This window comes from Sturnira hondurensis, unplaced genomic scaffold, assembly GCF_014824575.4.
Source record: "Sturnira hondurensis isolate 20B ecotype Veracruz unplaced genomic scaffold, ASM1482457v3 Scaffold0014384, whole genome shotgun sequence".
Taxonomy (NCBI): domain Eukaryota; kingdom Metazoa; phylum Chordata; class Mammalia; order Chiroptera; family Phyllostomidae; genus Sturnira; species Sturnira hondurensis.
In genome coordinates this window covers 28,123,020-28,147,719 of record NW_028087015.1, presented here as the reverse complement: position 1 = coordinate 28,147,719, position 24,700 = coordinate 28,123,020, and the positions used below count along the sequence as shown (strand labels likewise).

Here is a 24,700-nt window from a genome sequence, read left to right as displayed (position 1 = left end):
CCACAAAGTGGTCTAGGGGTAACCTCGGAAATGAGAGGGAACCAAGTGGGGAGGGCTCTGATACAACTCAGGGGATTTGGTCTGAGTTCATGGATCTGTTGTGGATCTGAGTCCATAAATACATCCTAAACATACAGGAATTTACTATAGGATAAAGGTAGCAGTTCAAATCAACAAAGGGAACACGGATTGTTTAATAAATGGTGTTTTGACCACTGGGTAGCCATTCAGAAATAATGTTAAGATAGACCTTAGTGCACCTCTTACTCAAAAGTATATTCCAGAAGGGTTAAAAATTTAAGCATGAAAAATGAAGCCCAAAAAAGCAGAAGAAAAAGCTTTTCAGCCACGATTGCCATCTTCCAGTAATGCGCCAAAATGCGTGACACAAAGGGGAAGACAAGAGGCACCTGCTATCTGTTCTCTAGGCCCTTTAGAAGAACATGGAGTTGTCCCTTTGGCCACGTGCATGCAAATCTACGAGAAAGGAAATGGGCACTTTCTGGTAGATTCAAATGGGAATGTGCAAAAAGGAGTGCCCCACAGATGTTCCCATGGCAAAACGGGAAGAAGAGAATCGATGTAGGTACCGAGGATATTAAGCACTCTGAGAGCCAGGATACGTGTGAAGGAAAATGATCAGAAGAAAAAGGAAGTCAAAGAGAAAAGTACCTGGGTTCAACCAACGTACCAGCCTGCTCCACCCAGAGAAGCGCCCTGTGTGGGAACCTGTGGGAAGGAGCCTGAGTTGCTGGAACCCTTTCCCTATGAATTCATGGCTAGAGAAGTGTGAAAAAATTAAAGACCTCTGTAATAAATTTTTTTAAAAGTAAAAGAAAAAATAAGAGAATTTTCTCTTTTTAAATATTTTGTTCATTTTTAGAGAGAGAGGAAGGGAGAGAGAAAGAAAGGGAGAGAATTATCAACGTGTAGTTGCCTCCCATGCGCCCCCTACTGGAGACCTGGCCCACAACCCAGGCATGTGCCCTGCCTGGGAATCGAACCGGAGACCCTTTGTTCATAGGCTGGCACTCAATTCACTAAGCCACACCAGTCAGGAAAGAATTTTCAAATAATTAAAAGATGTAGGAAAAGCTTTTCTAAATATCAAACAAGAACCAGAAGCTATAAAAGAAAAAGCTGATAAATTTGACTAAATAACAATTTTAAAATCATATATACATGTCAACAAATTAGTATAAACAAAGTCAGAAGATAATTGGCAAAATGAGAAAAATACTGCAACTCATATTACAGACAAGAACATTTTTCTTAATGCATAAAGACCATGCATCAATAAGAAAAAAGACCAAATATAAAGATTATGAACAAAGGATATATAAATGACATCTAAATAAATGTTAACCTCATGCATATGTTTTAAATGTATGTTAAATACCTGGTCAAAAATGTTTAGTAAGATACGAGTAATGTGAGGGTAGAAGGAACAGGGCACTTTCACACGTCATCAATGAAAGTAAAAAATTGTAGAACATCTGTGCAGAGCAATCTGACGATACTTGTCAAAATCTAAAATGTACATTGTTGACAAGTAATTTTCTATCCGGGAATTTACCCTAGAGTTCACCTTGCTCATCTGCAGCGGGACCAAGACTATGCCGCCTCACTCCCCACACTGCTTATCATTACAATGAACAGGAGGAAGTCGAAACTGGCAGAGAGCGCTCAGGGGAAGTCTGAACCACTGTAAGATTAAAATATCAGCTACTTTGACGGGCTATAGATCCACTATTTTGCCTTTATAACCTGTCATCCTCATAATATCCCTGTTTCAATCAATGGGTTTTAATACAAGCGATAGAACCCCTGACCAAACTGGATGAAACCAAAAATTGGAATATTGGCCGGCATAACAAATAGTGTAGAGAAATGTATTTGTTTCAGGTAAGGCCTGATCCAGGGGCCACCTGATATACAGAGGGCCTGATTTCTGTTTCTCAGCTCTGCTCGTTCAGAGTTGACTCGCTTCTCCAAAAAGCTCTCCAAAAAGACAGCTGCCACCTGCAACTTCTAGACTTTTTTCCTTCCAAGTTCAAATCCAGTAGAAATGATCAAGTCATTTTCCCCAAGAGTTCAAAACAGGCACTCAGGAATTGAGCTTCTTTGCCCAGGTGCTTGTCCATGGATCAGACACCCTGGCTGGGAGGACAGAGAATGCCAAGTGGCTTAGCTCAGGCCCTGTGCTCCTGGGGCACCAACCTCACCAGACGCACGTGGACAGAGGTAAAGAGGGCTGGCTCCCCAAGCCAAATCAGGGATCTGTTGCCAAAGGAACGTAGTGAATTCTAGGCAGTGTCATGACAAACTTCAGGAAGTTGAAATTCTCATTACACAGATGTGGAAATTCGAAGTCCCAGATATTTAGTAAATTGTACAAATTCATACTATTGGAGAGTTGCAGAATTGGATTTGACCCCATTGATGTGTGTGACAAGACCAAAAAAAAAAAAGAGTGGGTGTTTCCCAGGCAGACTGGAGCACCGAGGGTGTCCTCAGCGGAGGTTTGTGAGCGCACAGGCACAAGGGTGTTAGGAAAACAGGGAGCTTTCAGGGAATTTCACGTTCTGCGCAAAGCCGTTAGACGCTGTCGCAAAGGAAAGAACTCAAGCTCTGGTTCAGATGAGTCAGAGCTCTATTTACCAACTAGGTGACCATGGTCAGGGACATACCACTCACCCCACTTTCCTCATCTCTGATACAGGGACAGCGTGCTTCCTGGGGTTCTCAGGAGGAAGGAGCGAGATAGCGCAAAGGAGACAGTGCTGGCCTAGCCCCTAGGATCTCAGCGAATGCGGGCGTTACTGTGCGAATGGGACAGAAGGCGATGAGTGGGAAAGGCGGTGGGAAAATAACCATGGGCCAGATCAAGCTAAGACAAGGATTTTAGCTTTTCTCCTCCAGAAAATGAAGAACAATGGAAAGGTATTGATCAGAGGAATGGTCTGATCAGTTTTTCATTTTAGGATCACTCTGGCAATAATGTGTAGCCACAACAACAGAGTGAGCTGGGGCGGGTGGCAGGGGGAGGGGGCTAGTTAAGAGTCCATTAAAATAGTAGGTTGTGGTTGCCAAATCTAGTTCAGTGCCAAAATTTCCAGGGAAGGTTGTTTTGTTATGGCTTTGTTTTAATAGATTCCTGGACTCTCCAGAGGTGAGAAGACACCTGGGTTGAGGTGTCAGGTAGCTCCGGCCCAGAGCGCTGCCTCCCTTTAGGGAAATTGATCCACCTCTTTCCCAAGAATGAACATTGACTGAAGAAAACCAAAACTTTCGTGACAGAAATGCAATATTAAGAATCAGCCCCTATGCTGCAGAAAGGAAGAAGGAGCTCCTACCCTTTGCAACATCATGGAGGGAACTGGAAAGCATTATGCTGAGCGAAATAAGCCAGGCGGTGAAAGACAAATACCATATGATCTCACCGTTAACAGGAATCTAAACAACAAAACAAGCAAGCAAAATGTAACCAAAGACACTGAAATGCAGAACGTGCTGACAGAGTCCAGAGGGGAGAGGGGAGAGAATCACAGGGGAAAAGGGGAAGGACTCAAATGAACAAGTATAAAGGACACATGGACAATAACTAAGGTGGGGGGTGGAGATGGCAGGGAGGTGGGGAGCACTGGGGGGGCAGGGCTGGGAATATAAGACAGAAAACTGTACTTGAACAAGAATTAAATAAAAATAAAAATTAAAAAAAAATCAGCCCAATTTCTGTGGGGTTTTTTTACTTTAAAAAGAAGACTCTTGAGGCCATTGGGATGCAAGGTAAACAATCAGAAAAGGCTGGCCCGTGCTGGATGGAAGGAAGAGAAGGGGATGGAGTATGACTCTGCAGGAGGTCAATGGTTTTGACCTGAGCTGCACACCAGGACACAAGTAGATTCAGCTTCAGGGAACGGCTGGCAGGGACCTCATGGGAGCCAACCCAGCCCTGAAAGCCTGCAGGTCCGCAATCGGTCCCCTTTTGCTGGAGCACAGGCTGCCTTTGTGGGAGAACCACACTGCACAGTTCTTTCTTCAGCCACCATCCAGTAGGGCCCTCCCATCCAAAGCGGTACCCAGTGACTCTCTGACCCGGAACTTCGCTGACTTGAACTGCCGTGTGTGAATGACAGACAACTTCGAGTTCAGTGGATCACACCTGGGCCACTGGATTCCCATCCTGAGTGATTCACCCAACCATTACCCCTGTTCTCAGAGGTTTACATTGTTTCCAAAATTCCAGCAGTAAATTTAACACTGCAGTGAAAGTTTGCACATGAAAGTCTTATCGCTATCACTTCCAACTCTAAAATTTTTCCTATTCTTTGACGAAACCTGGTAAGTTATTCTCTGGAGTTCAAGATACCAAGACCCAAGTACTCCTTCCTTCTCAAAGGATACAACTAGAGGTCATTTAATAAAGTTCAACACTTGTTGATTAAAAAAAAAACCTCTTAGCTAGCAAAGAATAAAAGGTAGTTTCTTTAACTTGATAAAAAGACACCAACCAGAAATCTAAGCAAACATTTTACTTAACAGTTTCCCTAAAGGTCAGGAGTGAGATATGAATGCCTGTTATCACTGCTTCTATCAACATAGAAGATCCTGGCAGGGGCAGGGGCCGGAAGAATCTTGCTGCCTCTTCCAGAAGCACAGAAAAACAGGCATTCTCATTCACTGCTTATCTAATAAGTTCAATATTGAAGGACGGCAATTTGGAAATATATGTAAGTTTTAAAAAGGCACATACTAACCCTGCAGTTCCATCCCTATGAACATACCCTAAGAAAATACTTAGGGCTGTGCCCCAAAGTGTAAATGTGAGGACGCCTGCTCGCTCCAGGACTACCGACAACCAGAAACAAGCTGGTGGCACCACATACTTGTTTTTTGAAATCTGGCGTGAACACCTGATGCAATTCTAGTCACGGAAAATGACACTGCATGAGAGCAATCGCTGGGAAGACGGCTTAAACTTGTACGCTCGATGTACCTTTCATAGGTAATGGTGTACACACACGTGCACACACACGCAGTAAGATATCGGAAAGACCCATACCAGAATATGGGTGATTTCTTGTGCTCTGTTTTCCTAATTCTCTTAAAATGTGTCATTCTTCTGATTGGGACACATATACATTTAAAATGCTTCCCCACCTGATGGATGGGTCAAGGCAGCAGTTGTGTGCACTTGGTAACAGCTACTACTCTGGAATCCATAGACCAGAAAGTTAAGTTGCATTCTCATTGCTCTATTTTATTAAAACAAAGGAAAATCTGAAGGTTAATTTTATAGGCACACATGCACACACTTATGCGATCTCTGTTGACTGGCATTCAGGAACCCACTGCTCTGCCAAGCTCTCGGCAGGCCGCAGGCCGCCGAGCAGCCCGGTGCCTCGCTGAGGGAGGTGGAGCTGATTGGGCTGTTTCCCTTGTTCGTGTGACCAAGGTGGGGGAGGGTGCAGAGAAGAGAGGAAGGGGGATCTCACGACAGTGTTCTACACACACACTCAGATAAAAAACGGCACAACAGCTACAACACTGTGAGGATCTTTATGCACGTATCTCTGTAATCCACACAGTTCTTCAGAACAGCAGGGAGACAAAAAAAGGAATGTTCTGTTCCAAACAGTTACAGCCATAGGTTGACATTACAAACTTTAGGTTTAGGTTTAGATTGTCTGGAGGCTCCCGTGAGAGGACTGAGGTGCAGAGGCGTCAGGCGGAGTCGGCTCCCAGGGTAAGTGCAGACAGGGCGCAGACATCCCTAAAGATAAAAAATCCACTACAGGGTGAGTACTTTTGGTGTTTGCATACAGTGTCCGATACACAGGGGAAACAACGAGTTCAAACTGGTCTTTGTCCATGCTGTGTGGTGGAGGCTGCTGCGGATTTATTTTCTAAAGGAGGCAAGGCTTCTAAGTGGACCGATTCATAATGGAAAGTGGCTACATGGTACAAGGCATGCACATTACTGGTACAGAGAGCGCTTTCACAGGGAATCTGTGTTTTAAACCCTGACAAGGTCATTGTTACCTCAGAAAACGATTATGTTTTCAGTTACTCGTTCATTCCACAAATACTCATCCCATTCTCATGCATCCCCTTCTCAGACCAGCATGGGGAACACGCATGTGCTGCCAACATGGAGACAGGTGGAGACAGCGATGGCCAGATCCACCACCGCCTGTCTGGACCCAGACCCTCGGGGAGCTGTGAGCTGACTCAAGAGAAGAAAGAGCAATTCTCTATGCAAGTCTGACATCCCTCAAGGGGAATGAGACTATTCTGACTCACTTGGGACCGGGGGAGAGAAAAGAATGAGGTGGAATCATTCTTATCTGTCAGGTTTAACAGATGAAAGAAAGTCGTGTCATTTGCTTAACTTGGAGAAAGGCAGTGGGCCTCGGTCCCAGGGGCGGGGGGTGCAGAATAAGCGCCACTCTCCACCACCACCGTCCCCTAGACACAGGCTGTGGGCCTGGCTGCTTTTTAAAGAAGCTGCATGCTAACTTCAGGTGGCACAGAATTCACGGCCCAAACTGCAATATCTTGTCAGTCATGCTTCCCATCCTCAGTTCCTTGGGGGTTAAAAATAGCACAAAAGGGATAAAAATGAGTTTTTGCTATTGCATATGTCCTCTTGTGATTCGTATTCACAAAAGCCCACACAACCACATTCTCTGTTTTATTATGAAAATGTATACCCCTCATAGTAAAAGCCCTGTCTAAACCTATAGCTTTGGTTTCAGAATTGGCAATCCAATTAGCCCAAATTAACATTGACTGCATCAGCACGTCAATGTTGCCCGAAAGCACGACGGCAGTCTTCCCGAGACAGGATAAAGATGCTGAGTCTATCCTCATGATGGTGAGGGGAGGGGAGTGAGGGGTGAGCCTTCTGTTTGGCCACATTACAGCTTCATGCAGCATTTTTAAAATGAACTATCTGTTCATGTAAAAGGGGTCGAGCTGGCTTTGGGAAACATGGGCACGGGACTGTCGGGATGTGGAGAAAGGTCCCTGTAGTCGGGAGGGAGGGCGGTGAATGGCTCCCCAGTCTTGCTTTGCAGAACCTATGTAGCCAGTGCACCTGTGTACAAAGAGCATTCACCCCACCTACCACCCTGGAGGAACTGTGGCTGAGTCGTGCTGAATACCGGCAGTATTTACCTTGAGCATCTGAAGTGCAACTGCACCTCTGTGGCTCAGTTCCCTTCTGCATAGCGGCCATAACAGGTCTGTCTCCGACCTGTGGGGACCCGGGGAGCCGTGGGTGAGAAAGGGCTAGAAAACAGTGGGGCCTTCTCCAGAGAAAGGCAGTGTTCAAGTAACAAGGTATTCAAAGTATTCCAATCCCCAAAAAGCACAAAATTCAAGTAACAGAGTTGCAGGGGCTGGGTCCCAGCTTTTGAGCAGAGGCCTGGCTGCGTCTGCGGCGGTGAGCTGGGAGGTGAACAAGCTGCACAGCGGAGAAGGCGGGACAAGCTACACACGGAGCCCATCACATCATCCCCCACCGGGGCCCCACACGCCATTAGGAGGAGAAAATGAACCTTGGGAAAGCGTCATGGAATGAGCAAGCTGTTTAGAGCAGCTGCTGAGTGCATATCCCATTTGTGTTCTCTGCATAAGATCTTCAGGTCAGTGATCAACCCACATTTCAAGGGAAAGAGGTTTTCTTCCTTTTGCATGTAGAAATAGAAAGTAAGGGAAAAGCTATCTAGATTTTTCTCCTGCACTTTAGCCTAAGGATAAAAAATAATTTGAGACTGGCTAGGAGAAACGACTGAAGGAAAACTCACACATACAAACATCCCCCCAACAGGACATGAAGAGGAAAATCGGGAAGTTTTTTTGCAACTAAGAACTTACTTTCTTTTTCACAGTTTCTGTCTAGCAAGGTAGTGGTGCATGCTTGATTGTAATAATGCCCAAAAGACTAGAAGCTTTGGGGACCCTGAAGGCCCTTGAAACAGGAAGAAGAAAAAAGGGTTAACAGTCTAGATACATAAGTCTTTTTTAAACAATTGACGATGAAAAATTGGAAAAACTTCACATTTTAAAACCACATTTATTTTGCCACAAGAATCCACCGTATCAGTCGTCAGTGGAGAGGAAAACATCCCTACTTTAGATCCCATGATAAAACTTCCAATTCCCACCTTCATGAATGCAGCTCACCTCTGAACCTAACTATTCCTTTTCACTGGACAACTGAAATTCTTTTGCAGCCATTTGCCTGAAACCCTCATACCACCGTGAAAAGGTGAATCTCAATTAAGCATTTCTGGGAATCACCGTTTCTTAGTGCCACTGTTTCCGCCGCCAGGTCTGCTGAAGCTCCTGCTCATGTGAGGGAAGTGCACGGTTGGGGTTCGTCCTGTGGGGCCGTATAACCCCAAATTCCTAGCAGCGGCTGACTTCCGCAGCGGCTTGACGCTGGGAAAGGGGTTGAAGATGGGAGTTTTCGGGTGGCTGCCTTGGGGAGCTTTGCTGGTGGCTTTGTTTTCTCCAGGGGCATCAGGCTGCTCCGGGAAGTGCCGCGGGCAGGGCGGGGGTCCCTTGGGCTCGGTGTCAGCAGCAGCAGCCCCTGGGGTCAGTTCCAAGGCTCCTAATTGCACCTGGACCGCAGACACATCAGCATCTCCAAACACTGGCTCCGGAGACTGCCCTTCGACAGTCCTCGCGGTGCTGCCTTCGGCGCCGCCAGCTCCGCTTCCGGGGGTCGCTGCACACCTGGAAGAAAACGCCTCTGCTGCCCCCAGACTGTGAGCCTTGCAGCCCTCGTTCTGTTCTTCTATCAGCCCAACGGTGTCCCCACAGCCTGGCTGACTCTTGGTCCTTGTCATGTTCTTCTTGTGGACTCGGATGTGGGTTCGCCACGGAGAGTTGAGCTTCGATTTAAGGTCTTCGTAGGGGATAGGAGACAGTTTGCCTCCTGAGTGACCAGGGATGTGAATGACAGCATTCCTGGCGGCTCTGTTTGACATTTTCATCTTCTTTCCTAAAAGAAGGTGGTTTATGACTGGAGAGTTGTTTACCTGAGACGGGAGAATGCTGGTCACTGGTCCTTTGTCTGAAAGAAGCATTGAAAGGGTGTGTGAAATGCACGCCAGAGAAGCATAACACACCCTCCCATAACTGGAGTCACACAGAGATTGTCCCCACACCCTCTCCCCCACATTCCCCAGGCGCTGGCAGAGTCATGTGACTGAAGGCGGCAAAAACTGAATTCCAACCGAAAGCCGGGGCACCTATTCCCTCCTCTTCAAAGAGGCAGAGACCAGGGGCTGAGGATGTAAGAAGGAACTGGACTATGATCCCTCGTGACTGATCAGAGCCTGATGAGGTTTCCAGGGAGATTTTGTTTCTGAGAAGCAACATCAGAAGTCTTCTATCCAGAAAATGTTGAAGATGTTTTAAAAATAATGTCAAATACTACAACCATATGGATTATCAGCAGTTGGTTTCTGAGAGGGAGGAAAAGAACACACTGTGTATTATGAAGTGAGAGATGGCAGAATGAGAGAAGGGATGAGAAGTTGGGGAAAACACAGCAAAACTACAGCTATCTAATGTCTGGTCCCAAGTATGAGAAACCGCTGTGCCCTCCATGGACTTGGAAAGCCAGCTGAAAACTGGAAATCTCCAACAGCTGTGTTCTCCTGGAGGGCACTGGGGGCAGTATTGTTGCTCTCCTCCTGTGGCCATGACAGGGCCCTACTCCGTGAAGCTTCAACACGCCTGGCCCCAGAGACCACAGGAGCAAGCAAAAGGAGCAGGGAGAAGGTTCTGCCCCCTCTGAGCGAGCAACCTTCCCTCCGCCATCACCAGCGCCCACTGAACTTCCTTCTGTACTTCTCCACTGTAGTTTCTACCTCTGGGCACACACCAACCCTCGGTGAAAGAGCTGACAACTGTCCCCTCTTCACCCCGTGTCCCGCCATCTCCCTCAGTGACTACTCTCTCGGGACCCATCCTCACAGTTTCCCAGCCTCCCCAGTTCCATCCTAAACCTTATCGCCTAGATCAACATGACATGGAAAACATTCAACTCTAATATTCTCCTTGTTTTTCTAGCTCTCAGGCTCTCATGTGAACTCCACCCAGTGCTGGACTTCAGTTCCTTGATTCCTGATCCTTGGAACTCTGAAACTTTATTTCCTTGATCCCTCCACCCTCTAGTTACTTCTTGTCGAGTGTTGGCCCATAGAAACCCCCTCCCAGATGGCTGCGTGAATGGTCACTTGGACGCTGCCTCCCCAGTGACCACACGTTCCAGGTATCCCTCTCTCTCTGTCACACGTGCCTGGCAAAACTCCAACCCGGATCCACAATCCACATTCTCTTTTCCAAAAGGGAACTGCTAAGCACTATAGGGGAGAAAACTCACTCGGCCATGTGGACTGATGGCCCTTTGAATTCAGAGCTTCCTGTTTAGTTAGGTCCTCAATGCTGCTGAATGATCTTTTTCTTTCACTCTGCCATTCCTTTCAACAGCCTATCCAAATCTTCATTACCCTCTTTAAGCTCCCACTCAACCCCCAATTTACTCCCAAGAAAGCATCCAATTTCTTCATGGAAACAGAAGCTATCAGGTCTGAACAACCTCACCTTCCCGCCCTCTGTAACCTTGGAAGCTGGTATCTCAACCAGCTTCCTTACCACCTTCCTTTAAGTCTCAGAAGCAATGGTCTTTTGCATCTGGCTTGAGTTCAGTCTCCACCTGTGCTGCCAATCCTGTCCCTTCCCACCTCCTCTAACACCTTTCAACTGGATGTGTGGCCCCCACCAGCAGTGGTACATCACCTAACAGCCTGTTGAAAATGCGTAACCTCAGCCCCACCCTAAATCTACCAGAACAGACTCTTTGTTTTCACAGACTCCAAAGTGATTCCTATGCACAGGGAAGTTTGAGAAGCAATGCTCTAGAACAATCTCTCCCTAAAAATGACCAAATAAGCCATGATCCAGAGTAGGGGTTGGCAGACTTTTACTGTGAAGGACCAAATTTTAAATATTTTAGCCACTGCAGTATAAAATCTGTCACCAACAACATGTAAACAATGGTCATATTGTTTCCAATAAAACTGGAAAAGTTTTATTCCAATAAAACTTTATTTACAAAAACAGGCAGCAAGCAGGGCTTGGCCTGTAGACCATGGGTTGCTGACTCCTGGCTACAGAACAAAGCGCTGGGCCGACTTAGCACCCAGTGGTGACCGTCCACTATCTCACCCGAAGACTTACTCAGTACAGTTGAAGAGGCACTACACAAACGACGAGAACACAGGGATTCTAGCGCTGGCCTGGCCACTCGCTATAGCTACATAATCCTGGACAACTGCTAAGCCTTCCTGAATCACCCCTTCCTCGCCTTTTAAAAGGATGTGAGAGTACCTGCCCTTGCCTTCCTCACAGATTTGCTTTAAGGACCAAATGAGGGCATGAATGTGCCAATGCTTTGAACATTGACGTGCTGCAGCTGTTTCTTCTGTGGTTGCTTTCTTAGTGATTCAGGATAAAGCACACACCTCCAAGAAGTTGCCCTCCACCCCGAGAAGTGGGACGTAAAATCAGTTTTTGCGCAAGATCAGTCACATGCTCACAAGTCTCTTAAAAACACGTCAGGTTTCTATTTGGGGCAATTCTGAAATTTCATTAGAATTTCACTTAGAACGAGACAAATCAAGTCCAAAATCAGCATATATGAAACAACAGATTGTTCACCGGGATTTTGGGAATTAAAAAGAAAAAAGAAGCTTGACAACCCTTGGAAAAGAGCATTTCCAACTACATCACGACTGCCCCTCTCAGCAGAGGTCCGAGACCCTGCGCGCCCCACGGCAAGGCACAGTGATGGCGTCCTCCTTTCTCTGGGACCGCAACATCTGCAGCATTACCTCCCAGAAGACTAACGGAGAGCTTAACTTCCTGATGCGCAGATCACTAAATGCTACTTCCAAACGCCCAGAATTTCACAGGCAAAAGCTCCCGAACATCTCAAGTCCAAGGATTGTTTGGCTTTGCAACATTCTAATCATCTGTAAAACCCCGCTCCACAAGCGCACACAGTGAAGATGTGTTTAATACCATCCACTGCCCGGTCCTGGGGACCTAAACAGAACCCATGGTCTTTTTCTTCTTTAAAGCCTGATAAAACAAAATTAAAAGTGAGATGCTAAATCTGCTATCACCTCGTGCCAGCTGCCTTTGTGGGTGGGTAAGCTGCAGGGAGGAGTCATCCAGAGGCCATCCCGGGAATATTTGTTCTTCCTTTCACAAGCTGAACATGGAGTTGAAATGGGTTCAAAGAATCACATTACCTGCTCTGATGTACACCTGATGAACCTGCTGCTGCTGCTTCTTTTTAATCCGAGAGTACTGCCGCTTTAGCGCGCTGATGTCGGTGGTCATGCGCTCCATCATCATACTGTTAAAGGCTGAGTGGTATTCGCTTCGACAGGAATTAATTGCTCCTGGACTCAGCTCCGCAATGTTATTAGATCTCAGACTCTGCTCTTCATTTGGTTCTGCACTCGAGGGAGGAGATGAGCAGACGGCGTCAGTGGAGGAGAACAGAACTAAAGGGGAAGGGATTCACTATAACCCAAAGTTGCATCGTAATCTCTAGAAAATTCTAAGCCATAAAAAAATGTACATATGAATTTGTCTAGTGCTTGTTTTAATTTAGTCTTGAAAATAGTTCTGCATTTTCTTATTAGCCTAACTGTGGGTCTGAAATAAGCAGTGTGGGCTAACTGATTTAATTACCATTTTCTTGTCTATATACATAATCTATGTATCTACATAATCTATATACATAATCTTATGTATATAGACATAAGATTGTTTCCAGAAAAGAAAACCACTGTTCTTTTCTTAAATGCCCTTAGAAAAATATTACTCCAGATGTCAACTCATTGTTCAGGTTTCCATATAAATGCAGGAGGATCTATAAGGGATTGATAGTTTAACCAATTAGATTAAATTGATTAATTGATTAATCAACAGAGTTCGTTACCGATAATGTCTAGACCACAGGAAATCTATTCTGTGCAAGAAAAAAGAGAAGGCCTGGTATTCGGATTCAGAGCACCACATTTTACAGGGGGCACTACCAAACTGGAGAACATTTAGAAGTGAGTTTATGGAATATTCACAGTTCTGAAAGTCATTTCTTATAAGAAATGCTTAAAGAAATTCTAAACTTGGGCCATGGAGAAAGCTTTTGGGAACACGATGGCTTTCCTCAAAGATCGGAAGAGCCATCCAGCCAAAGGGGAAGTGGACTCATTATGTTTTGTTCTGAAAAGACAAACTGTTAATAGAAGTGTAGGTGGAGGTTATCTCTTTGCAACTGGAAACCATGGGCTTAGTGGAGAAATCCAACAGGATGTTTTATGAGATAATGAGTTTCCTGTCACTCAAATTCAAGCAGAGGCCACCACTGAATGTTTTAGATTCAGAGGGTATTTCTATATTGCAAGAGAAGCCAGTCTAGAATGAATTCAATTAACTCAAACAGAATACAGTAAGCATCTATTATATTCTAGGTCATACCCTAAGGAGCTGAGCATGCAAAGTTGAATCAGACGAGTGGGGCAAAGTCACCATAAAAAAAATAAATGTATTATGCAGGCAACACATAACACAGAAAGATCCTACTAAATGATAAAATAACAGAAAAGATTTTAATAGAGACATTTCATAGGGGTAACCAGTTCAGGAAATAATAGGAATTTATAGCACACAAGAAGTAACATCCCTGCTACAGTGAGCTCACACACCGTGACCGTCTAAGTAGACAGCCACCCTTTACCTTTAACTTGCTTTTGGTACTTCTGCAGTTCAGGTGCCAGGAGCCCACTGAAAGGTCCGAGACACCCCACGGCATTAGCAATAGCATCTTCTTCATCTGGGTCATTCTCTTCATCACTGTCTCTGACCTTCCCATGTCGCCTTGGAAAACATGAAGAAAAATAAATATCCAAAGAAAATAGTGGCATTACAAAAATAAGTAATATAGTCATGTGGTTTAAATGACATATATAATTTATATATGTAAAAAGAATCTCTCTCATTGCTATCCAACTTCTGCCCAGCTGCCCCACCTAATCCCCGCATGTGAACACCACTAGCTTCTTATTTATTCTTCAGTTTCTTTATGCATGGGGAAAAATATGACTATATAGTCTTACTTTACTCCTCTTTTTGCATAAATACTATTAGCATGCTGTATACACTCCTCTACACCTTGCTTTTATTCACCTGAGAACTCTCTCCATATGTGTACAGAGACCTTCCTCATCCGTTTTTGTCCAGCTGTACTGTACAGTATGTTTGTGGCTCAATTTATGGAACCACCCACTCACGAAGCACACTTGAGTGGTTTCGATATTACACCCTCACAAACAAGGCTGCAATCAGTAACCTATACATCCTGTGTTTTGCATGTGTACAACTATAACTGTGGAATAATTCATAAAGGCAGAATGGCTGGGTCAAAGAAACTGGGTCACATGCATTACTAACTTTGGCAAATACTGCCGAATTGCCTGCCACAAACCCCGTAGTAACTAACCTCTCACCAGCAATGTCTATTTCCCTACCACCTTATCAAGAGAGCACACATCACCCTTTTGAATTTTTGTTAGGCTGATAGGTAAAATAAAAGATTCTTAATTGAGGTGCATGCTAAATTTCTCATAGTACAGGTGATGCTGCTTTGTATGCAAACTGTCTAGTCCCATCATTTTCCAGTTAGGTGGAAAGTCATGTATCCGAGAGATTAGTTACAAATATTTTAGTGTGTGCTTTGGAGGTTCTGTTTTGTTCTGTTTTCTTTTCAGTCACACAGAAAATTCTTTTTAAGGTACTTTTTTCCTTTTTTAAAAATTTTGAGTTCATTATTAAGACCTTCCCAGTTCTGAAGAACCAAAGATATTCTTCCACATTTTCTTCTGCTAATTTTATTTCATTTTTTCTTTTTAATTTAATCTTTATTATATTTTTCCCATTACCATTTAGTCATCTTATATACCCCTCCCTCCAGCAATCACCACACTGTTGTCCATGTCCATGAGTCCTTTTCCCTTTCGCTCCATCCCTCCACACCCGAAACTCCCCCACCACAAGCCGTCATCTGCTCTCCAGTGTGAGTCTGTCTCTCACAGTGTGAGTCATCTGCTCTCTCAGTGTGAGTTTTGCTTGTTAGTTCGGTTTATTCATCACATTCCACATATGAATGAAATCATATGGTATTTGTCATTCTCTGACTGGCTTCTTTCACTTAGCAGAATGTTCTCTGGGTCCATCCATACTATTGCAAAAGGTAAAATTCTCTTGTTTTTTATGACCGAGCAGCATTCCATTGTGTAAATGTCCCATAGTTGTTTTATCCACTCCTCTATTGATGGACACTTGGGCTGCTCCCATATCTTGGAGATAGTAAATAACACCACAATGAACATGGGGTTGCTGATGTTCTTTCCAATTAGTGTTTGGGTTCCTTCAGATATATTCCCAGAAGTGGAATCACTGGGTGAAAAGGCCGTTCATTCCATTTTTAATTTTTTGAGGTGTCTCTATACTGCTTTCCACAGTGGCTGCACCAGTCTGCATTCCCACCAACAGTGCAAAAGGGTTCCCCTTCCTCCACATCCTCACCAGCACTTGTCTGTTAATTTATTGATGACAGCCATTCTGACAGGTGTGAGATGGTATCTCATTGTAGTTTCAATTTGCATTTCTCTATGATTAGTGATACTAAGCATCTTTTCATGTCTATTAGCCATCTGTATGTCCTCTTTGGAGAAGTGTCTGTTCAGGTCCTTTGCCCATTTTTTAATTGGGTTATTTTCTTGGTTTTGAGTTTTATATTTTATAAATTTTGGATATTAACCCCTTATCAGATGTATCGGCAAATATGTTCTCCCACTCTGTGAGCTGTCTTTTTATTTTGTTGATGATTTCCTTGGCTGTACAAAAACTTTTTAGTTTGATGTGGTCCCATTTGTTTATTTTTTCTTTTGTTTCCCTTGCCTAGGGAGATACAGTCAACAGAAAATTGCTATGAGCAATGTCCTAGATTTGGCTGCCTACTTTTTCTTCTAGGATTTTTATGGTTTGGGGTCTAATATTTAAGTCTCTGATCCACTTTGAATTTATTCTTGTGTGTGGTATAAGAAGGTGGTCTGGCTTCACTTTTCTACACATATCTGTCCAATTTTCCCAACACCATTTATTGAATAAACTATCTTTAGCCCATTGTATATATTTGCTTCCTCTATCAAATATTGACTATAAAGGCATGGGTTTCTTTCTCAGCTCTCTGTTCTATTCCATTAATTTTTGTGTCCATTTTTATGCCAGTACCAGGCTGTTTTGATTACTATGGCCTTATAGTATCGTTTGACATTAGGCAGCATGATTTCTCCAACTTTGTTTCTTCTTTCTCAGGATTGTCGTTGCTATGCGGGGCCTTCTGTGGTTCCCTATACATTTTTGAAATACTGGTTCTAGTTCTTGGAAATACATCACTGGAACATTATAGGAATTGTGTTGATGTACAGATTGCTTTGGGTAGTATGGACATCTTAATTATGTTAATCCTTCCTATCCATGAACAAACACAGTATGTGCTTCCACTTACTTGTACCCTCTTCACTTTCTTTCTTCAGTGTCTTCTAATTTTCCATTACACAGGTCTTTTACATCCTTGGTTAGGTTTATTCCTAGGTATTTTATTCTTTTAAAAACAGTTATGAATGGGATTGTTCTCTTAATTTCCATTTCTCTTAGTTTGTTATTGGCATATAAAAATGCAACTGATTTCTGGTTATTTATTTTGTATCCTGCTACTTTGCTGAATTGATTTATCAGCTCTAGTAGCTTCTCGGTGGAATCTTTGGGGACCCCTATGTACAGTATCACGTCATCTGCAAATAAAGACAGTTTTACTTCTTCCTTCCCAATTTAGATACTTTTATTTCTCCTTCTTGTCTCATTGCTGTGGCTAGAACTTCCAGTACCATGTTGAATAAGAGTGGTGAAAGTTGACATCTCTATTTCATGTTGTCCAAAATATTTAAGCTCTTCTCACTTTAAAAAATTTTTTTGTTTTTGCTGCTCTGCCTGGTTGTTTCTACCTTGTCTTCCAAGTCACTGATTTGATCCTCTGCTTCCCCTAACCTACTGTTTATTCCTTCCAGTGTATTATTTATTTCAGGTATTGCATTCTTTATTTCTGACTGGTTCTTTTTAATGGTTTTTATGTCTTTTTCAATGCCGTTGAGTACCCTCAGAATCATTACTATAAACTCTCTATCTGATAAATTGCTTGCCTTCATTTCATCTAGTTCTTCTTCTAGAAAATTCTCCTGTTCTTTTATTTGGTGTCTGTTTCTTTGTCTTCCCTATTTGGCTGCTTCTTTGTATTTTCCAACTTAGTTGTTAAACTAAGCTGTAATCAGCTTAAGCACCACAGTGTGGGGCAGAGTCGTTCCTGCAGGCAGGGCTATTGCTTCCCCTCAGGCTGATGCCACCTGCAGAGAAGTGCTCTGCCTGAGAGAGATGGCCTCTGCAGTGTGGGGAATGACTCTACACAGGGATCCTGGTGGCTGTTCCTTCAGTTCTCTCCCCAGAGCCACCAAGCCCAGACTCTCCTCAGGTGTCCCTACTCCCCTGTGTCCTCGCTCTGCCAGAGCCCAGAGTAAGTGGCTGCAAACAAAATTTTGTGTGTTAGCCCTTTAAGAGGCTCTCTGAGTCTCCAGCCATCTTTCACTGGTAGAGAGAAACCTCGCTGCTTTTCACTGCTGGATGTTATCTGGGTTCCTTTTTGGCTCTGGTGCTGTAAGCTGCGGGGCCCAGTTTGGGATTTAGACCCCACAATTCTCAGGGGGAACCCCCTGGCTGTTGAAATATCCCTCTGGAACCTTAGCTACCACCTGTCAGAGCCCAGCCAGCCCTCTTGGGCCTCCTCCGCACTCCCTACCAGCCTTGCAGTGGTGAAGTGGTTTCTTCTGTGTGTCCTTTACTATAAGGCTTCTCTCCAGCTAGTGTTCAGTTCATTATTCAGGATGATTTCTCCACAATTTAGTTGTAATTCCAAATTTGTCCTGGGAGGCAGTTCATGTAGCTTTCACTTACTCCTTCACCATCTTGAAACCTCATATATTCATTTTTTTCCATTTAGTTCTCTCATCTATATAAAATGTATCCTGATATATGATGTGAGAGAAGACTCTAACTTTATTTCTTTCCAGATTAGGTCTCATTAACACCATTTACTAAATAATATATCTTTTCACTATTGATTTGATACACCAAGTTTTCATATTCTAAATTCCTGTATGTATATTTATCAATTTCTGGTCTTTACAGTCTTTTAAATTAGCTCGCCTGTCTCTTCATGCACCAGTTCTACACTACTTTAATTACTGAAATTTTTAATATTTGATATTTTTAAATGAGTTGCGGGGTTGCTAGAAGTGCTTCAATTTACATTCTAATCTTCCTTAGAAAGTACACTTTTAAAAATCACTCTCTTGCCCTGGCTGGTGTAGCTCAGTGGACTGAGCATGGGCCTGCGAACCACACAATCGCAGTTCGATTCCCAGTCAGGGCACATGCCTGGGTTGCAGGCCAGTTCCCAGCAGGGGACCCACGAGAGGCAACCATGCATTGATATTCGCTCCCTCTCTCCTTCCCTTCTCCCTCTAAAGATAAATAAATAAAATCTTTTTTTAAAAAATCACTCTCTTGAGTTTAAATCAACACCTTAAAAACATTAAAAACATTCAGGTTTTAAGTACCAAACTACTTTGAATATATTTCGAGGGCATAACAACTATTAAGTTACAATAACAAATTAAGGGATTAAGTCTTCTATCATGAAAACAGGAAGGGAAAAAAAGAGACCTTACCCAGAAATGGAGGTGGGTTTAACTGTAGCTGGGAATGGTGTAATGTTATAGGTATATTTTTCCCTCAACTCTGCCAACTGTGGGAAAGGGAATGGAGCCATAGAATAAACAGTCTGAAAAACAAAAACAAAAATGTCAAGCCTGAAATGGAGGCCTTAAATAACTCTTATCAATCCTAGAAAGACATTATGATTTCAGTGTGAAAGGGGAAATACTGCTTCCAACACAGACAGTGGAAAGATTACACTTCCATATCTATTTTTAGAGAAAGATGAAAGAATACTGATAAATACAATAATGAGTTCTCGAATCAACCCGGGTGTGACTGGGCATTTCAGCTGGTGAGCATGGGTAGGCAAATGGGGCGCTGTGACTTCCTGCTGCCCGTTTCTGGAATGGGTGGATTCAGAAACCCACAGAGCCCTTCTTTAGTAAAGATCCCATTGATTTTCTTCATATATAGTGCTTGTCTTTCAAAGTTTTGTGTGACTACTTTTATAGAGATTTAATGTTTGCCTGCTGGATAAAATTAAATCTCATCATTGAGCTGGTGATCAACTTCACATTTTCTCCAAAAACACCACCTGTTCAAATATCTGTGAGTTGGTGCTAGGTGAAAATTGTTAGCCATTATTTTTTTAAAGTGACAGTATAAAGCACAGGCTGTTAAACATCTTTAAGTAAAAATGAGAAAAATGCCTGTGCTTCCTCCAGAATTGCACAATTATATGTCATTCTATTAACAAAAAGAAAGTAATCTTATTTGCTCTCTTAATTTTATTAAAATTTAATTGCTCCAAATTCCTCCAAATTTGCCTTTTCTTTTTTTTTCTTTTTTAAATATTGTATTACAATTGTCCCAATTTTTCCCCCTTAGCCCTCTTTCATCCAGGCCCTCTCCCCTACTCCCTCAAGCAATCCCCACACTAATGTCCATGTCTGTGGGTCATGCAAGTATGTTCTTTGGTTAATCCCTTCATCTTCTTTCAACCAGTCCCCACCTTCTCCCTCTAATAGCAACTGCTTTAAAACTATTAAAGTATTTCTTTTTCTTTTAATTGTTGTTGAAGAACAGTTGTCTCCATTTTCCCACCACCACTCTCCCGTGCCCCACCCTGTTGGAAGGCCAGGACAGCTACGTGCAAAACAATGAAATTCAACCACCAACTTACATCATGCACACAAATAAAGTCAAGGTGAATAAAAGATTTAAATATAAGTCATAACACTATAAAAGTGCTAGAGGAGAAAAATAAACAGGAAAACTTCAGATATTCCACACAGCAATATTTTCACTGATATGTCCCCTAGAGCAAGGGACATGAAGGAAAGAATAAACAAATGGGACTATATCAATCCTTAAGCTTCTTATTCATCAGAAAACATATGTTTATCACACTAACTTCCATTTCTCCCAGGAAGCTTTTAAATGCCCTGACATTTTCTAGGGGAATATTTTAAAGTGGTATGTTTTCATTCCAGCAGGAGAGTTTTCCTGAAGACTCAGAGGAGACATCTGATGTTTGCACGGGTATGGAGAGGAGGCTTCTGAGAGGGACTCAACTGTGCTGCCAATTCACCCTACAGACCAGAGCCACCTCTGTGACCGCCCACCACGGTTTTGATTTTAAACAGCCTGCACATCTGACTGTCCCCAAACAAATATAAAGCATCCACTTATAAACCTTACTGTACCATCCCAAGATTCTGAACAAGTAAGTGTTGGCTAAAACTCTTTCCCTTCAATTTTCCATTGCTCACTATGTGAAGCTAACACAGCTTATAGGGACCCCAAAAGTCAGCTCTAAGCCATTTTATACCCTACACACCTGATTATACCCAAAAGGCTGAGAAGCAACACACATTTACTAACAGTGACATGTTCCCCCATGGAAAGAAGCAGGAGGCATTTTGTGGTTCCCACTAGTCTGAGATTGGCTGGTTCCCAACTTCTCTGGGTCTTATTTTCCTCACCCGAAAAATGAAGGGAATTAAAGTTGGGATTGTGATTTCCCTGAAAAGGAGAGGGGAGGGAAGGAGGGGGAGGGGGAGGGGAGGAGGGGGAGGGAAGGAGGGGGAGGGGGAGGGAAGGGGAGGGGAGGTCATAGAGAAGCATAAGAGGATATTCAAATGTTTGTTAATGTTTTCTTTCCTAAGTTGGGTGGTGGGTATGCGAGTTTTGTTATTTTATCAATGAAGTATGCCTGAAATACTTCATAGAAGTTCATTAATAACATGGTCAGAGTGCAGTCTCACATTCTTTGACCTCACAGAGGATGCCAACAGCTCATCATGACCCAAGAAGCTGCCTTATTGTCGATACAGAATTCTGTTCTCGCCCTGGCTGGTGTAGCTCAGTGGATTGAGTGTGGGCCTGCGAACTACATGATCGAGGTTCGATTCCCAGTCAGGGCACATGCCTGGGTTGCAGGCCAGTCCCCAGCAGGGGATGCACAAGAAGCAACCATACATTGATATTTCTCTCCTCTCCTTCCCTTCCTCTCTAAAAGATAAATAAAGTATTTAAAAAAAAAAAAAGAATTCTGTTCTCCTTGCTCCCATGACCCGCCTCAGCTGCACACACCCTGGGAGGGAAATGGAGAGATGGGAAATCCTCTGCTCAGCACCCCACCTGGAGGTCCAGGGCACGGCACCTCCATGCGGGCCTCGGCCCAGGAGCATCAGCCTCTGACCACCACGCACCAAATGTGGTCCCACCGCTGGGTCACCCCCACCCACAGGACCTTTTTCCTTAACATTTTAGAAACTTGGTTCAGACATTTAAGAAGCCTGTGCCATTGGATTCAAGCTTAAAAGCTGAAATCATTAACGTTAGAAATTTCAAAATTCCTTCCAAATGAAGTAAGATATCTCACAGAAGATAATTACTGGGGTAACTAGCTAAAAATGCACTGTTTTATTTTTGCCAGTTTTATAATAAGTTATCAGAACATTCCCCTGTACAGCCTCACGAAGGGTGTTTATGAGAAAGAAATGGAGCTTTTCCCAAGTTCACATGTCCCTCGGGACCAACTGCCGGTCTCTCCTGCCGGCTGCGACCCAAGAGCAGAGCACAAACTTCGGCGGCCGGAGTCATGGCAGGCGGGCACTTGGAAAGCTTCTGCCCCTCTTTGACCATGTATTGGTTGAAAGGTGTGCTTCAGAAACTGTAACCAAAGGAGGCATTACGTTTCCAGAAAAATCTCAAGGAAAAGTATTGCAAGCAACTGTAGTAGCTGTTGGATGGGGCACCAAAGGAAGGGGTGGAGAGATTCCGCCAGTTAGAGTGGAAGCTGGAGATAAAGTTCTTCCAGAATGTGGAGGAACCAAAGTAGCTCTAGACAAGGGTTGTGTCTTACTCAGAGATGGTGACATTCTTGGAAAGTATATACACTGAAATAAATCACTGTTGAAATGGCATCATGGGACACAACCCATTCCAGGGAAGCACTGAAGTCTTTCATCATGTAAATAATTTCCATGTCTCTTTTATAATAAACTAATGATATCCAAAGTAATGACATCTAGTGTCTTTAAAAATGTAGTTTCACTGTACTGATATGAATATTTCCAAATAAAAATGTAGAAATAAATGGTAAGAAAGAGAGGGTGGGAGGGAAGGCAAGAGGGAGGGAAGAATTGAAAATACCCTCTGCCCCCACTTCATCCATCTCTCCTTGGGGGAGATGGCCTGGGTTCTTAGCAAGCTCCTGCAAAGACCACTCAGCTAAAGACATCCTACCAGGTGAAAAATTGGCCCCATTCAGCTTTCATGTTCTACTTTTGCATTCCTTTCTCTATCTTCTCCTTTTAATGAGTCCTTCAAAGACGAAATCAGCATGCCTAGAAAACGTTTACAGTGCTTTTTTGCATATATTCACTCACATCCTTGAAGGTGTCATGTGTCTGAAGGCGTTTATCACATGAACATACGTTTCCCTGGCCCAACACCACGCTGCTCGGGGTACCTGAGTAGCTCCAGGTTTTCAACTTTCGAAGTCAGGGATTGACAACCAATTCCAAGAAAGAAACTCTACTCATAATCATAGAGCCAAAATACTTGTATGGTACACTAATAGAATCTTGGAGTTAGGAAAGAATTTAAACATAATTTAGTTCAACCCCTTCCCCAAGTAGGAATTCCCAAAGCTTCTCCAACAGATGGTCACAAAGGCACTGCTTAAACACTTCCAGCACACGCTGTTTCGCAGGACAGACGGTTTTAATTTCTGAAAGCACTAATTAATCAAACATTATCTTCTATTGAACAAGCATCCACATTCTTATAATTTCTGCCCCATCACGAATGGAAAATCGTCAACAGTCCAAGGGCAGACCCACCTTGTGACACATGAGAGCTGCCCCAGGAAATAGGAAATTATCAACAAGAACTTTGGCTTCTGCCCTGGCTGGCGTAGCTCAGTGGACTGAGTGTGGGGCCTGTGAACCAAAGGATCATGGTTCGATTCCCAGTCAGGGCACATGCCTGGGTTGCAGGCCAGTTCCCAGCAGGAGACACATGAGAGGCAACCATACCTTGATGTTTCTCTCCTTCTCTCCTTCCCTTCCCCTCTAAAGATAAATAAATTTTAAAAAGAACTTTGGCTTCGGTTTTTCCAAGCACCTGCCAACCTTCTAATAAATAGATCTAACTAACTTTTCTTCTGTTTTTTTTCCTCACCCAAAAACACATTTAGAGAGAGGGATCGAGAGGGAGTGAGAGAGGGAGTTAGAGAGGTAGAGAGAGAGGGAGAGAGAGAGAGAGGGAGAGAGAGAAGGAGAGAGAGGGGGAGAGAGAGAGGGAGAGAGAGAGGGAGAGAGGGGGAGAGAAACATCAATGTGAGACAGAAACATCTATCAGTTGCACCCAACCAGAGACTCACAACCCAGGCATGTATCCTGACCCAGAATCAAACCTGAGCCTTTTTTGTTTATGGGATGATGCTCCAACGAACAGAGCCACACTGGCCAGGGACTAACTAACTTTTCTTTATATTGTCCTCAAAGTATTCATGAGAGAATTTGTCAAAAGTTGTACTAAGCCCTGGCTGGCTGGCTGGCTGGCTCCGCTGGTTGGAGCATCATCACATACACCTAAAGGTTGTGGGTCTGATCCCTGGCAGATGTTTCTCTCTCACACCAATGTTTCTCTTTCTCTGTCTTTCTCCTCCAACCCCCCAAATTAATAAACACATCCTTGGGTAAAGATTTTTAAAAAGTCACACCAAAACCCATGTATGCCATGTCGCTGGCACTCTCCCAATCTCTCTGACACGATCTCTATGTTGGGGGGAGGGAGGAATACTTATAATTTGTATCTAACAAATTAGTTGTATCTAAAATATTAACATAAGTGTTAAAAGAACTCATACACCTCACTAATAAGACAAACAACCCACTTTTAAATGAGAGTAAAAGATTTGAACACACTTCACAAAAGATATTTGTATAGCCAATAAGCACATCAAAAGATGCTCATCGTCCTTAGTCATAAGAGAAAGGTAAATTTAAACCTCAATTTTAAAAAAATAGTCATTGCTAATTTTAAAAAGTGATGTAATTTACAAGGGGGAAAAAGATTATTACAGATTACTACAGATCATGCCGGACTTTGTGTCTGGCACTTACAACTGAAATGGGGAGGACCAGCAGGGAGAACCGTTTCATTCACTGACCTTACACACAGTCCACACTTTCACCTGGAGCCACTTCAGGTTTGCTGACAGACTGACGGTCCCCCATGACTGGACCACGGCCATTGT

At 43.5% G+C, this 24,700-nt stretch overlaps 1 protein-coding gene across 6 annotated transcripts in view; it reads right to left on the bottom strand.

Annotated features, from left to right (window-relative positions):
* Nucleotides 1–6,595: 6,595 nt before the first annotated feature.
* The window catches only part of TBC1D30 (TBC1 domain family member 30), an 82,706-nt gene continuing 64,601 nt past the window's right edge, over nt 6,596–24,700 (bottom strand). For 2 of the 6 annotated variants that reach the window (XM_037063075.1, XM_037063078.1), the window contains 5 exons: nt 18,939–19,051; nt 13,835–13,974; nt 12,339–12,545; nt 12,106–12,165; nt 6,596–9,088 (listed from right to left, as the gene is read on the bottom strand). In XM_037063075.1, the coding sequence (XP_036918970.1) occupies nt 8,307–9,088; nt 12,106–12,165; nt 12,339–12,545; nt 13,835–13,974; nt 18,939–19,051 (1,302 nt within the window). In that variant the 3' untranslated portion in view covers nt 6,596–8,306. The remainder of the gene's footprint in view (nt 9,089–12,105; nt 12,166–12,338; nt 12,546–13,834; nt 13,975–18,938; nt 19,052–24,700) is intronic. The other 4 variants (XM_037063076.1, XM_037063080.1, XM_037063077.1 and 1 more) reach the window with 2 other exon arrangements.